Raw genomic sequence first — 16,040 nt, forward strand, 5'->3', positions numbered from 1 at the left:
TATCCTCTTTATATTTTTTACAGTGAGACATATACCTGTTTGGAGCACAAGATAACCATGGTCACTCTTTTCTCTCTGTGTAGGTAAAATTATATCCAGAACTGAATGGCAAGTGTGGAATCAGAGAAAGGGGAGTTGATTAGTTGAGCAGTTTTATAAGCAAATAAATCAGAAAAGAAGGCTATCTGGTGAAAAATAATTTTTATGCCCCCCGCTTCAACTCACTAATACTATTATAAAGTAACCACCAGGAAGAGTTTAGTGTGTAAACTTTTTGGAAATTTCCCTAGACATATTCAAGCATATATATATGTAGTAAGTTAAACCATTTGAAATTGCCATTCTTATAGGTTAGAAATTGCTGAATATCAACAATTTCATGTGGTTTAGCCAATATATCTTCTTGTTAATGCTCATGCTCTCATATTCTATATATTCTTCTTCTAAAATTCTCTTAATATTGTATAGTGGCCATTTTTCTATATCAGTACATACAGCTGTATATCACTTTCTAAATATCTGGGTAGTTGGCCATTGCACGGATGTGCCATACTTTATTTAACCAGCTCCCTTGTAATGGATATTTACCCTGTTCCCCATCTTTTACTGTTTTGGTTACTGCAGTTGGATAATCACAATGACTATGTCTTCAAACATGAAAGCTCTATGCTTCCATTTCCAGTCTAGGGTTATGCCCACTCCAACAACAAACACTTGAGTTTGTGGATTGGGTTTCTGTTGTCTCTGTTGCTGGAATTCTCACATACAATGTGAAATTCTTAGTTTTTCTCACAACAACAATGAAAAGTATAGAACACTTATACTATTAAATTTGGAAACAGATCAAGTCGGTCCAAGTGTACCTAAAGATGACATTTTTTTTGAAGATTTTATTGATTTATTTGAGAGGGAGAGAGAGAGAGAAGGAGCAGGTGGGGGAGGGGGAATCAGGGAGCCTGACACGGGGTTCGATCCTTGGATTTCGGGATCATGACCTGAACCAAAGGCAGATGCTTAACCAACGTAGCCACCCAGGTGTACCAAAGATGCCTTTTGAATTAAAGTCTTTGAATGCTATTTAAGTTGAAAACCCTTCCTCCAGTGAATCATTATTAGTAGTACTAATATTAAATACTGTTACCGTTATTATTAGACCATCATTATTTAAAACTTTGTCTTTTGTCATGCTCATGTTATTCCTTTGTTCAAAAACTTTGCCTGTAGGGGTGCCTGAGTGTCTCAGTTGGTTGAGTGTCTGACTTTTGGTTTCAGCTCAGGTCATGATCTCATGGGTCCTGAGATCAAACCTCATTCGGCTCCATGCTCATCCAGGAAGTCTATTTGAAGATTCTGTCCCTTCCCCACTCTCACCCTCTCTCTCAAAAAAAAAATCTTAAAAAAAAAAAAGAAAGAGGGAGGAGGGAAGAGAGATCGAGGAAGAAAGGGAGGGAGGGAGGGAGAGAAGAAGAAAGAAAAAACTTTGCCTGCAGAATAATATAAAACTTCTTTCCTTGGCATTCAAGGACCTTTGCCTCCAGCTCCAGTGTATGTTTCTAGCCTTGTTTTCCCTCTGTCACATGTGGTCTATGCCGCCATATTTGATCACCTTTCCTTTTACTCAGGCTGTTCCCTCTGTCTGGAATGTTCTTCCCTTTCAGCTCCTCTGTGGGAGTCTGTCCACCTTCGCACTCCAACTGTAATGCCACTTCTCAATTATCCCTCATCCCTCAAAAGCTGTGTGATATTGTAAGTAAAGCAAAGGCTCTCAAGTTTGTAACACCTGTGTTTGAAGGCCCAGCTTCTCCATTTTCTAACTATGGGACCTGAGGCAAATTACCTGGTTTATCTTAGCCTCAGTTTTTTCACATCTGGAAAATGGGATGTAATTGCTTAGTCATGGCTAAGCAATTTGGGAGAAGGTATAGGTCCATAGCTAGAAGGCAAATGTATTTATTAGCAGATCACACTTGTATAGAGGATGGATAAAGCATTTCGTTATTCTTCCAATTGAGTTACTGTAAGTTATATTCTGAGAAGGCCAGGACCGATCCAGTCTTTATGGAGTCCACTCAGATGAGCTCCCAATAGTTCTGGCCTTCTTCATTAGTTCTACAGGTCATTTTCCTGTTTCTCTGTCCTCCCACGGGATCCCATGTGCCATCTGGAAAATGCCATGGACATTGCCAGAGGGGGAGATATCTACAGGACACAAGAAATTTCCTGTTGAATTACAGAAGTATTATATTTTTAAAATCTCTGTACTCTATATAACAAGCCAAAGGAACTCAAAGGTAAGAAGGAGCTAAAAAGGAAACAAAACAAAACACTACATTCTTTCACCGATCTCTATCATGTTTATGATGGAGCATTGGAAATAATATATATTAAATTCCTGGCATATTAAAAACACTATAGGGGCGCCTGGGTGGCTCAGTGGTTTAAGCCTCTTCCTTCGGCTCAGGTCATGATCTCAGGGTCCTGGGATCGAGCCCCGCATCGGGCTCTCGGCTCAGTGAGGAGCCTGTTTCTCCCTCTCTCTCTGCTGCCTCTCTGACTACTTGTGACTTCTCTCTCTCTGTCAAATAAATAAATGGAATATTAAAAAATAAATAAATAAAAATAAAAACACTATAAATGAGCCATTAAAAAAACAACCTTACTGTTCACAGACTCTCATCTTCCTCTTGTCCATACAAAGAAGCTTTTCTTTGGTCAGAGAGTCCCCAGCTTCAATCAGGGGTAATGGAGGAGGAAGAGAAACGAGACTAGAGGACAGATTCAAAGTAAAAAGCAAAACGGGTTACTCAAGAGAATGAACATCTGTTGAGGAGTAGAACCACAAATGGCTACATTTGAGAGAGTTAGTGGAAATTTTTGAGAGAAAATGGGAGCCCACAGCAACTGTTGTGCAATGCAGTGTGAGCAAGGGAAGGAGAGAGAGACAGAAATTGGGAAAGATAATTTTAAGGAGTTTTTATGTATGTAATGAATGTAAGTCTGTTTTGCCTTTTTCCAAGAATCCAAAAAAAGATCCAAGTTGATTTTCAATTACTTTCTAATAACATCATGCTTAAAGCCCAACATTAGCCATGTCTATAAATAATAAATATAATGACTCTCTCTTTTGGAGCCCAGATCACCTCCCTTGAAGTGTAGTACTGTACTTGCATTATTATGAAACATCATGTACTAAAATTGGCCCTCTGTCTGTATAACTCCCTTACCAGGTTGTAGACACGCCCTTTGAAGGAAGGGCTGGTGTCTTCCTCGTCTTTGTGTCCTGCATCGTATCCAACTTAATAGAAATTCAACAATTAGTGTGAAATAAGTGCATGTTTATGCATGTTATGTTCAATAATTGAACATAAAGTCCCATTTCTCTAGCGACATCTGCGACAGTACTGTCTTCTCCCCCACCACTTGATGGACTCTGTTGAGGGGCCCAGTCTGTCCTGGTGGTCACTTTACTGCCAGCACTTGCGCTATGTTAAGCCCATAGTAAGCACTGGAATCATCTTCGTATCCCCTAGAATGAGGATTTCAGCGCATCAGAAATGGAAGAGAGTAAAACAGTCCAATGCCGAACGGGAGTGTGTCGCCTTGGTGAGCCCGCAGTCGGAGAAGAGCAGTACCCGCCTGCCCTGGGCTGGAATCTGCCAGGAGAAGCCTGGGAACCGCGGGTGATCGCGGGTGATCGCAGGCGCCCGCCTCTCCTCCGTAGCGGTAGGTGGCGCTGTGGCCGGGTGCGGCCGCTAGGGCCGCGCGGCGCCTCTCTCTGGGCAGGGTAGGGAGTCGGCAGAAGGACCTCCGGCGGGCCTTTTCGGCCGCTCTCTGGCGTCTTCTCCCTCGGCGTTTGTGGGCTCAGACCTGCACCATGGGGAAGCGGGACAATCGGGTGGTGAGTACCCGGTGGGAAAAACAGTGGGGCGATGCGGGAGTCGGCGGCAGGAGAGCGGAACCCCTTGCTTTTCCCGACGGGGCCTGAGGGTCAGCGGCGGCGCTTGGACCTCGAGCCGGGAGACCCAGCTCCCCCCATCCCCGCCGGCCCCAGACGCGCGTGCGCCGCGCACGCAGTTGGCGCCTTTGGGCCCCCACTCTCTCCTCTCTCCTTTCTCCTCTCTCGAGTCACCCTTTTTTCTCAACCCCGCCGCACCTTAGGTCCGTGCTTCCTGGCTCCCTTCCCTCCTCCCGCACTCGGGCTGGCCGTGCCGAGTTTTTGGAGCCACAACGGCTCAAGGAATTCGTATCCTCTTGGGTGTACGTCCGGAGTCTGAGGCCCCTGGTGGCGCCGGGACTCGCCCTCTAGTCGGGATCGCCCACCCTGGCTCCGCGCCCCTGCGGAGCGCACGCAGGTGGGATGGAGGCGTGGAGGCCTCGGGCGCGGCTCCTTTCCGTGGGCCTACAGCGCGCCCAGTTCTAGCGGCAGGCAGCCTCCCGTTTGAGGACCAGCATGGAAGCAATTTGGCTTCGTGTCCTCAGCACTTACCACGACCTGGCACCTAGTAGGCCCTGTGTAAGAATGAAGGGTGCAGACAGTTGTCTTTGGAATCAGGCGTGGACTGGCGTGTCAGTTTTGGACCCTCGGGAGTTGAGTGACCAAGACGAGTTGCTTTTCTCCGAGCTTCAGTTTCTTCATCTCTAAAGGTATTCTCCACAACTTTGCAGAATAGTTAAAACCGCAGAAGGCAGATGGTCAGGGAATGCTTGGCATGACAGTTGTTGTAGTAAATGAGATAAAGGAGACACGGGAATAAATAAGAGTAAGAAATACTTGATGATGGAGATTCCTTGTTCTGAAGGCATTCAAGAGAAAAGGTGCTTTTGACAAGAGGGGGAAGGAGGCGTTCTTCATGGCTGCTAGTTTGGTCTGGAAAGTCCAGATTATAAGTCAGACTGGATGGAATGTAAACATAATAGGTTGCAGCCTTACAGTTCCTGGAATTTGTCTGTGACAGAGTTATAGCCACTGAGCAGCAAAACATAAATTACTTCTCCGTTATTATATACGTACATGTTATTAAAGTTAATATACTAAATTTAATGAACTATTGTATTCAGTGATTATTGCCTTTTCAGGCGGGGAGAGCTGCTAAAAGAACTTTACTTTTATGAAATGAGGGCATTTCTTATGTTCAAAACGTGTGTTTTAATTTTATATAGCCTTCATAATCAAAGAGGTCTAGGAACCACAGTGGTGAGCCTTACAAGGTTAAGGAATGACCGTAGGTCAGACCTTGTTCTGATATCCTGATTCTCATAGAGTTGAAATGGTATTCTGCTGGAGCATCCTTAGGTTTGAGGTGTTAAGAGTGTTTTGATTCTTTAATGACGGAGGGTTTGAATGTTTAGAAATCACCAGACCTTGGATACCATTTCATACAGAGACCTAAGATGTTTTGTTTTTCTTTTACTGGGGAAAAGTGTTGGTTTACCTATGCCTTTGAAGCATTTGAAACTTTTCAAATTAGCTTCATTTACTAGAACATTTTGATAATAACTCTGGGCTCTGCTTATTGGTATGCAGTCATGGCACAGAGTGTTCTGGTAAGATTTTTTATTTGTACTTGAAAGGCTGTGGGAATGAAGACAGATTGTCTAGTTTAGTCTCCTCTGCATGGAGGAGGAGATGGAACTGTATAAACTCGGACCAAAACTTGGGTCATCTGATACTTAGTTCAGTACATCGTAACTCGTGGTTTTAAATAAAAGGATTGTTTGCCTCTGAAAATAATGTTATTTTTTCTTCTTACATTGATAGTAAAATCATAGTCCTAAAGATGATAGAATTGCTTTCTAAAAAAACTCATAGGGGTGCCTGGGTGGCTCAGTGCGTTAAGCCTCTGCCTTCAGCTCAGGTCATGATCTCGGGGTCCTGGAATCGAGCCCCTCATTGGGCTCTCTGTTCAGGGAACCTGCTTCCCCCTCTCTCTCTGCCTGCCTCTCTGCCTACTTGTGATCTCTCTCTCTGTCAAATAAATAAAATCTTTTTAAAAAAAATAAAAATAAAAGTAAATAAAAAAACTCATGAAGTCTACTTTGAAGGTTTTGTTTTGTTTTCAAAAAAGACTGCTTTGGGGCGCCTGGCCGGCTTAGTTGGCAGAACAAGCTACTCTTGAGCTTAGGGTTTTAAGTTCAAGCCTCACCTTGCGTGTAGAGATTACTTAAAATCTTTTTTTTTCTTTAAAGTAGACTTTACTTTTTAGAGCAGTTTTGGATTCATAGGAAAATTGAGCAGTGAATACCGAGAGCTCCCATATATTCCAGGACCAGTCATGCACAGCCTCACCTACTTTGAAAGCTGTTGCAGAGTGGTGCATTGTTAAAATAGATGAGCCTGTCTTGACACATTATTTTCACCTGTAGTCCATGCTTGACATCAGGGTTCACTATAGGTGTTGTACATTCTTGAACAGTTTTTTTTTTTTTTTTTTTTTTTTTTTTTCAGATTTTATTTATTTATTTATCTATCTATCTATCTATCTATCTATCAGAGAGAGATCACAAGTAGGCAGAGAGGCAGGCAGAGAGAGAAGGAAGCAGGCTCCCCGCAGAGCAGAGAGCCAGACACGGGGCTGGATCCCAGGACCCCGGAATCACGACCCGAGCCGAAGGCAGAGGCCCTAACCCACTGAGCCACCCAGGCGCCCCATGAACAGTTTTTTTTTTTAACTGAACATTTTAGTTCTCAAGATTTGTAAAGGGTTCTTAAATTCATGATGGCCACCGGTTGTCCGCATTGTTTTCAGAAGTTTCCCTCATGTTCTTGTTACTTTTTGCCCTCTAAAACAGACATATCCTCTAGATAAAGATAGGTAATCAAAGTAACAAATGAAGGTCTGCACATTTTGTTCTTGTGTCCTTTTTAGTACCTGCCCACTTACGTACTTCCTTGAGCCCAATTTGCCATCCTGAGTTTCTTTTTTAAGATTTCATTTTTTAAGGGGTGCCTAAGTAGCTCGGTGGGTTGGGCCTCTGTCTTCAGCTGAGGTCGTGATCTTGGGGTCCTGAGATCAAGCCCTGCATTGGGCTTTCTACTCAGCAGGGAGCATGCTTCCCCTGCCCCTTCCACCTACCTCTGCCTACTTGTGATCTCTGTCAAATAAATAAATAAAATCATTAAGAAAAAAAAAAGATTATATTTTTAAGTACTCTCTACACCCGCGTGGGGCTCGATCTGGCAGCCCCTGAGATCAAGAGTTGTGTGCTCCACCCACTGAGCCTGCTGGGTGCCCCAATATCCTGAGTTTCAAAAAGAGATTGTTTTCTGTTACCCAAACTCATGGAGCAGTTTGGAGCCACAGACATTTCTAATTACATATGAATAGAAGTGTTTGATTTATAAGATCACAGTTTTTAAAGTAATTAAGTCATATTGAGACAGTTTAAGAAATTGCGTACTTTCTATAACCAATGCCTAACTATTCACCCCCTTAGTGTTAAGAACATTGTTTTTCATACTGATACATAGTATGTGAAAAGGCTTTCTCTTTATAAGAAAATTAATTCTTCTGTCTTAAAAACCTTTCTGTTGTGCATAGTAAAAAGAAGTCTTGTTGCGGGTGCCCTGGGTGGCTCAGTGTGTTAAAGCCTCTGCCTTCGGCTCAGGTCATGATCCCAGGGTTCTGGGATCCAGCCCTGCATTGGGCTCTCTGCTGGGCAGGGATCCTGCTTACCCCTCTGCCTGCCTCTCTGCCTACTTGTGATCTCTGTCTGTCAAATAAATAAATAAATAAATCTTTAAAAAAAAAAAAAAGCATTGTTGCTTAATGTTTATGAGCATAGACCGTCAAGTGTTTTTGCAAAGGAGCCTAACGCATAAGATGCATTTAATAAAGACTGCTCTTAACAATGGAAATAAATAATTGAGATATGTGGAATGTACTTATGCAGACTAAGGGTAGTGTTATGGTCAAAAGCTTGAAAGTTAAATCTTATTGCATAGACACATAGCTCATGTGATAGTACCATGAGTTGTCTATAATTAATAGCCTTAGCATGTGAATATACTACTTTACTATTTAATTTTCCCCTGAAAAGTAAACCCTAAGACAGACTGGTATGTACTTTGGGGAAACAGTTTCACAATAGACATTAAGGCACATAGAAATGTTAAATAATGTAATTTTAAGATACATGCTAGAATATTTGGAGACTGTCAAATGTGGTAAATGTGTTATGATTTTTTTTTTTTTAAGTAGGCTCTATGCCCAAAATTAGGCTTAAACTCATGACACCAAGATCAAGAGTCAGATCAAGAGTAGCATGCTTGGGGCACCTGGGTGGCTCAGTGGGTTAAAGCCTCTGCCTTCTGCTCAGGTCATTATCCCAGAGTCCTGGAATGGAGCCCAACATCGGGCTCTCTGCTCAGCTGGGAGCCTGCTTCCTCCTCTCTCTCTCTCTGCCTGCCTCTCCACCTACTTGAGATTCTGTCTGTCAAATGAATAAATAAATAAAATCCTAAAAAAAAAAAAAAAAAAAAGAGTAGAATGCTCTATGGACTAAGCCAGCTAGATCCCCCACAATTTTTTTTAATTAGAGTGAAAAGTTGCCACTGTACTCTGAACTTTTACTTGAGGGCAGTTCAACCCTCTGAATTGGCAGCATTGTGGTTAAATTTTTTTCATTCCGTTTACCGTTAATATTACAATAATTTTTGTATGTAGTTTTTTTTTTTATTTTGTTTTTCTTTTATAAAGGTAGTGGGTTGTTGTTGTTGTTGTTGTTGTTGTTTTTAATCTCTCCAGTGTATGAAATGATGAAAGTGGACCTTGCACTGTACATTTTGGTACATCTGGATTTTTAAAAAATTTTATAGCTGTTTATTAAGATGGTATCTTGGTTTTTGGTAACTTGCTTTTGCTTTTCATTTGAGAAATCTTGGACATCTTTCCATATCAGTAACTGTAGATCTACTCTTTTTAGTGGCTGCATAGTATTTGATTTTGAGGGTATACTTTATAATGCATCTCAGTTTGACAGCTCTTTGTGTACTTTCCATTTTCCCTATTTCAGTAATTTAGTTTTGAACATCCTTGTTTATGTTTGCATTCTTTGGAAATGAACAGTTTTACAGTTTTTAACTTAAGATACTTTATTCTTAACTGCTACTAAAATTATGTCATGGTACCAAAGAGATGAGAAGATGTTAGATGGACAGATAGATAATCTCCTATTGTAAAAATGATGAGCCTGGCTTTGCACATTGTACCTGCTTCTGGTTGTTAGGATTGTCCGTGTCATTAGTAGGACTAGCAACTCTTCTATTGCATCCTCCATTGGTTGTCATATTTCCACATGAACTGAGTGAAATTCTTAGCAGAGGCAGTTGAATGAAATATTTGAGAACATAACAGTTGATGTAAAACATGTCACTATATGCCTCTCTGTAAAGAGAGTTGAATTTGATACTCACATCTAGCCCTGATCCTGTAAACATCCCTGACATTTATAGCTGTAGCATTAGTTCCTGCCTGTAAGAAAATTATGTTAATGGATTTTTCATCCCAAGTAATTAGTTAGGCAGTATCCAGTTGAATGGAAGTAGTTTTCAGTATATGTTGTTTATAATGGTTTTATATTGTTTGCTCTGCCAGAGAAATCATATAACCCATATTTGTTATTTGGCAGATTCTGGTTATTTTCACAGGTTTTGCTAAATAAAATGCAACAAATACATTAACATCCTTTCACTTCCTTGTGAACATTAAGTAATGGGTTTAAGGCCTTAATATCAACTTTGGTAGTAGTCATTTTCAACCACAATTCTTTTTATTTAAAAAGTGGAAGAAAAGGGGCGCCTGGGTGGCTCAGTGGGTTAAGCCGCTGCCTTCGGCTCAGGTCATGATCTCAGGGTCCTGGGATCGAGTCCCGCATCGGGCTTTCTGCTCGGCGGGGAGCCTGCTTCCCTCTCTCTCTCTCTGCCTGCCTCTCTGTCTACTTGTGATCTCTCTGTCAAATAAATAAATAAAAATCTTAAAAAAAAAAAAAAGTGGAAGAAAAAAATAAAATTTTTTAAAAACTGGGAGAGTTTTGGGGCACCTGGGTGGCTCAGTCAGTTAAGCATCCAACTTTTGATTTCACCTGCAGTCATGATCTTGGCGTTGTGGGATCCAGCCCTGTGTGGAGCTTCGCATTCAGCGCAGAGTCTGCTTGTCCCTCTACCTCTGCTCCTCCCCAGCTCACGCTCTCTCTCTCAAATAAATAAATGAAATCTTAAAAATAAGTAAATAAAAGAGTTTTTGTAAATGCTTATTGGATTGGGTTAAACTTCAAAAACTAGGGTGGCTGGGTGGCTCAGTTGGTTAAGCATCTGCTTTCAGGGGTGCCTGGGTGGTTCAGTGGGTTAGGCCTCTGTCTTTGGCTCAGGTCATGATCTCAGGGTCCTGGGATTGAGCCCCACATCAGGCTCTCTGCTCAGCGGGGAGCCTGCTCCCCCCCCCCACCTGCCTCTCTGCCTACTTGTGATCTCTGACAAATAAATAAATAAAATCTTTAAAAAAAAAAAAAAAGAAGCATCTGCTTTCCGCTCAGGGCATGATCCCAGGGTCCTGGGACCAAGTCCCACATCGGGCTACTGCTCAGCAGGGAGTCTGCTTCTCCCTCTGCCCCTTCTCTCTCTCTCGTGCACTGTCTCTAATAAATAAAATCTTTATTTTTTAAAAAGATTTTATTTATTTTTTTTGACAGAAAAACACAGCAAGAGAGGAACACAAGCACGGGGAGTGGGAGGGGGAGAATAGGCTTCTCTAGGAGCAGGGAGCCCTATGCAGGACCCTGGGAACGTGAACGTGAACTGAGCCACACAGGCATTACAATAATTTTAATAAAACAACCTCTCAGCTAGATACTGTCATTAACAAAGAAGTCTGCTTTATTTTGTCTGGATATGTTTTTGAAAAAACCATCTAAAAATGTGGTTTTGTGCTATAATATACATAGCATAATTTGATTTGGGGTGTTCTTTATTGTGCAGAAAAAAACAACAAAGTTCACTGTCTTGGCCATTTTTAAGTGTTTAAGTTGGTGGCATTAAGTTCATTCACACTGTTATGCAACTGTTGCCACTATCCATTTCCAGAACTTTTTTACCATCCCAAACAAGAAGCTCTGTACCCATTAAATAGTAACTCCCAATCACCTATCTCCCCCAGCCCCTGGAAGTCCCTTTTTTCTTCTGTCTCTATGAATTTGCATATTCTAGGTACCTCATATAAGTTGGACCATATAAGATTTGTCATTTTATATCTAGAATGTTTCTCTTAGCATGTTAGCAAGGTTCATTCATGTTGTAGCCTATTAAGAATTTCATTTCTTTTTTCTTTTCTTTTTTTTTTTTTTTAAAGTGGGGGACGGAGGGAGAGAGAGAATCTTAAACAGGCTCCAGGTCTGGCACAAAGCCAGATGCAGGGCTCAATCTCATGACCCTGAGATCAGGACCTGAGCTGAAGTCAACAGTCACATGCTTAACTGACTGAGCCACCCAGGCTCACAAATGTCATTTCTTTCTGAGGCTGAGTAATACTCCATTTTGTGTATGTGCCACATTTTGTTTATCCATTTACCAGTAGATGGATATTTGGATTGTTCTCACTTTTGGCTGTCATGTATAATGCTGCTCTGAACAGGAGTTTACAAGTATCTGTTTGAGTCCCTGCTTTCAGTTATTGTTCAGTTCCTCTTAGAGTTGGAATTGTTGGATCATCTGGTCATTCTGTATCAAACTTTTTGAGGAAACCAACTTTTCCATGACAGCTGCACCCTTTTATATTCTCACCAGCAATGTGTAAAGGTTGCAGTTTCTCCCTCTTTTTGACAGCATGTGTTATTTTCTGGTTTTGATAATAGTCATCCTAATGGGTGCAAGGTGGCATCTCATTGTAGTTTGATTTGCATTTCCCCAGTGACTGGTGAGTTGAACATCTCTTTATGTGCTCTTGGACATTTGAATGTCTTCTTCGGAGAAATGTTTATTCAGGTCCTTTGCACATTTAATGGGATCATTTGGGGTTTTTGCTGATGAGTTGTAGGATTTCTTTATGCATTCTGGATATTAATTCCCTATCAAATGTATGAGTTGCAAATATTTTCAAAATCTGCAATTCTGCAGATTGTCTTTTCACTCTTTTGGTAGTGTTCTTTGATACACAAATGTTTTAATTTTTATAAAGTCCTCTTTATCTGTTTTTTTTTCTTTTGTTGTCTGTGCCTAATTTAATTTTTCGATGTCAACAGTTGGCAAGTCAAATTGCCATCAGTAGGGCATAGTATTTTCTGAGATAAAAGATACAGTAGAATAAGCAATAAACTTAAAGTTACATCTTTAGGGGCGCCTGGGTGGCAGTGGGTTAAAGCCTGTGCCTTCAGCTCAGGTCATGATCCCAGGGTCCTGGGCTTGAGCCCCACATTGGGCTGTCTAGTTAGCAGGGAGCCTGCTTCCTCCTCTCTCTCTGCCTGCCTCTCTGCCTACTTGTGATCTTTGTCTATGAAATAAATAAAATCTTTAAAAAAAAAAAGTTACATCTTTAACTTCTTCACAACTAAGTTTCTTCATTTGCCAGTGAGCATAGTGTTATAGTCTTACAGGGTTATCAGGCTTGAGGAGAAGACATTATAAAGTAGAAAGAGGTATCACTATTATTTTCATTAAATCTTTGGTGAAAAACATTTTTTTTCTGTGAAATAGCGATATTACTCATCTCCCAAACTTGTGAGACTTAGTAGACCATTAAATTTATTTTTTATAACAAAAATTTGGTTAGTCAGATTATTCATGCTTAGTTAGACATAGTATGCATTTATAATAAAGCATGCTTGGTGAGTAAGTGAGCATTTGCATTTTTATTTTTTTAATTGAGTTAATTTTTGTTCTTTCCTCAAGGCCTATATGAACCCAATAGCAATGGCCAGATCAAGGGGTCCAATCCAGTCTTCGGGGCCAACGATCCAAGATTATCTGAATCGACCAAGGCCTACCTGGTATTTGTAAAACAATTTAGACATTTATAAGGTTTTTGCAAATTTTTTAAAGGTTGCTGTTACAACTCTTACTGCTTGTAAATCAGTTGTCACATATGTAATTTTTGAAGTGATACTCATAGGTGCTTTCTTGTCAGTGTATGAAACACATGCATCATGCATAACTGTAAAGCAAGTATTTGAGAACCTACCATCCTGTATAGCTACCAGATAACCTTTCATACCGTTCTCTTCTCTACCTCTAAAGAGGTAGAAGGACTCCCAGGTAGATGTACTTTTGGATAAGATTTATTACAGAGGGTACCAGCCACAGTCAACAAAGGGAAAAGGAGCATGGGGTGAAGTCTCAGGGAGACTAGGCTCAGACTTGTACGGCTTCTTCTCTTGTGGAATCACATAGGATACATTTATAACCTCAGCAATGAGTTGTCTTAACACATATGAGATGTTGCCAACCAGGGGAGTTTGTGAGAGACTCCATGTGCCCAGGGCTTTTACTGGGGACTGGTCAGACTCTGCCTATCAGGTGTCAAAATTCCAGACTCCCAGAAGAAATGCAGGTGATCACCCTCAACAGTAGTATTCATATAGTGAGCTACTCTTATGAGGGAATGGTAAGGACCTTTCCAGAATCCAAATTCCCAGATGCCAGCCAGGGCTAAACTCGTAAATGGGCCTTTCTAGGAATAAGCAGTCAGGCATGCTGTATCAACTCTTCTATCCAGTATGTGAGGTGCATTATAAAATGAATGTTTAGTATAAAAATAGTAGTTTAAATAGACTTTAGCTCACCCTAACACTGAAACTACTAGCTTTGGGACTCGAGGCAGAATTTTTACTGTCCTCAAGCTTCCCTTCTTTTTCTGTAAAATAGGGGTAATAATACTGTGTTTTCTCACAGGATTATTAGGATTAAAGGAGCATGGATTAAAAACAGTGCCACGTGTATTAAGTGCTCAGATGTTTGGTGTATTAGCTCTTACAATCCATACTTAGAAAAGGAATGATTAGTGGTATCTGACTGAGTGTATTCATAATACTTGATTAAGGAGGATGTGAGCAAAATAATTTTAAACGTATCAACACTGAAATGGAGGTTTATTAGGATATTAAGAAATTTTTATTTATGAAATTTTTGTTCTGTTTGTAAGCATCCACCTCTAATAGGAATTTCTTGAAAACTTACTTGTTTCCTATTTTTTAAGGGAAGAAGTGAAAGAACAATTAGAAAAGAAAAAGAAAGGCTCCAAGGCATTGGCTGAATTTGAAGAAAAAATGAATGAGGTTTGTAAATAGTACTTGTTTGAAAAAATAGGCACCCTAAACGATTTCTTTAAAATAAAAAGAGGAAAACCATATTACAGTAATTTATGTCATCTTGGGTTTTCTAAAATTGACTTCTCTTTAGCTTCCCATGCCCCCGTGTGCTCATATTACCCTGAGATTTCCATGATGTTTGCCTGTTTTGATTACAAACATGTGTGTAGTATTTCAGCTACAATATAGATTAATTCAGGGTTGCCTAGCTAGCTCATTCAATAGAGTGAGCAACTCTTGAACTCAGGATTGTGAGTTTGAGCCCGCATGTTGGGTAGAGAGATTACTTAAAATTTTAAAAAATATATATGGATGGATGGATAGATAAATTCAGCTTTTACTGTCTGGAAATAGAATCTAACCATCTTCGTTAAAAAGAAAAAGTTCTCAGCCTCACTGATAATACTGACTCCTCTCAATATACAGTGTAGAACTCCCACTCTTTAATACCCTCTTCGAAAAGGGCTAGTGGGGCCGGGTGCCTGGGTGGCTCAGTCAGTTAAGTGGCCAATTCTTGATTTCAGCTCAGGTCATGATCTCAGGGTCTAGGGATTGAGCCCTATGTCAGGCTTCAGGCTCAGCTGGGAGTCTGCTTATCCATCTCCCTTCCCCTCTATCCCTCTCCCTGCTTGCATGCATAAGCATTCTTTCCTCTTTCTCTCTCTCAAATAAATAAATAAAATCTTTTTTTTTTTTTTTTTAAAGAAAAGAACTAGTGTGGCTGGTGCCTGCGTGGCTCAGTGGCTTAAGCGGCTGACTTGATTTTGGCTCAGGTCACGATCTCAGGGTTGTGAGTTCGAGCCCCACCTCAGACTCTGTGTAGAGTCTGCTTAAGATTCTCTCTCCCCAGGGGCGCCTGGGTGGCTCAGTGTGTTGAGGCCTCTGCCTTCGGCTCGGGTCATGGTCCCGGGGTCCTGGGATCGGGCCCCGCATCAGGCTGTCTGCTCGGTGGGGAGTCTGCTTCCCCCTCTCTCTCTGCCTGCCTCTCTGCCTACTTATCTCTGTCAAATAAATAAATAAAATCTTTAAAAAAAAAAAAAAAGATTCTCTCTCCCTCTCCTTCCCACTCCCCACCCCACCCCAACTCACGCTCTCAAAAGAAAGAAGGAGAGAAAGAAAGAAAAGCTAGTAAAGGAGAAAAGAGCTAATAAAGAGTCCTTTGATGACAGGGTTCTGGCACCTGTACTTTTCCCTGTACTTAGAGGCCAAGATGGTGAGAGGTAGAGGACAGAGGAAAGGGAGTAGTGGCTGTCTATATCAGGTGTATTACAAGGGGATAGATAGCCTCTGATGGTGTTTATAACCTTTTTGCAGAACTGGAAGAAAGAACTAGAAAAACACAGGGAGAAATTACTAAGTGGAAGTGAGAGCTCATCCAAAAAAAGACAGGTAATACCGTTTTGAGCTTAATGCTGTTTTTTAATGTCCTATTTGGGTTTTCATAATCTGTGTACTACTGTCAATAGATAATTTTAAAAACTCACATCAACTTATTTAGATTTGTACTTTTATTTGTTTGCTTTTAGAGAAAGAAAAAAGAAAAGAAGAAATCTGGTAGGGTGAGCAAAAGTTTTCCATTTTTCTAAATGTTACTATTAAGAGCCTACAAGAAAAGTAAGAATAATTTTTATGATCTGTATGTTACTGTAAATGAGTCAAGGAGTCTTGAAGTCCTTTAGTGGTTATGGGTAGGTTTTATTCTGTTAACAGTATAAAGAAAAGCACTTACCTCCTTATATCCTGGTAAC

At 40.8% G+C, this 16,040-nt stretch overlaps 1 protein-coding gene across 4 annotated transcripts in view; it reads left to right on the plus strand.

Moving 5' to 3' along the window:
• Window positions 1-3,795: 3,795 nt before the first annotated feature.
• FAM133B (family with sequence similarity 133 member B) overlaps window positions 3,796-16,040 on the plus strand; it is a 28,082-nt gene continuing 15,837 nt past the window's right edge. For all 4 annotated transcript variants that reach the window (XM_046021265.1, XM_046021266.1, XM_046021267.1 and 1 more), the window contains exons 1-5: window positions 3,796-3,898; window positions 12,878-12,975; window positions 14,181-14,259; window positions 15,607-15,681; window positions 15,819-15,851. In XM_046021265.1, coding sequence (XP_045877221.1) covers window positions 3,875-3,898; window positions 12,878-12,975; window positions 14,181-14,259; window positions 15,607-15,681; window positions 15,819-15,851 — 309 coding nt within the window. In that variant the 5' untranslated portion in view covers window positions 3,796-3,874. The remainder of the gene's footprint in view (window positions 3,899-12,877; window positions 12,976-14,180; window positions 14,260-15,606; window positions 15,682-15,818; window positions 15,852-16,040) is intronic.

The sequence above is a fragment of the Meles meles genome, chromosome 10 (genome assembly GCF_922984935.1).
Source record: "Meles meles chromosome 10, mMelMel3.1 paternal haplotype, whole genome shotgun sequence".
In the NCBI taxonomy this organism is placed as follows: Eukaryota; Metazoa; Chordata; class Mammalia; order Carnivora; family Mustelidae; genus Meles; species Meles meles.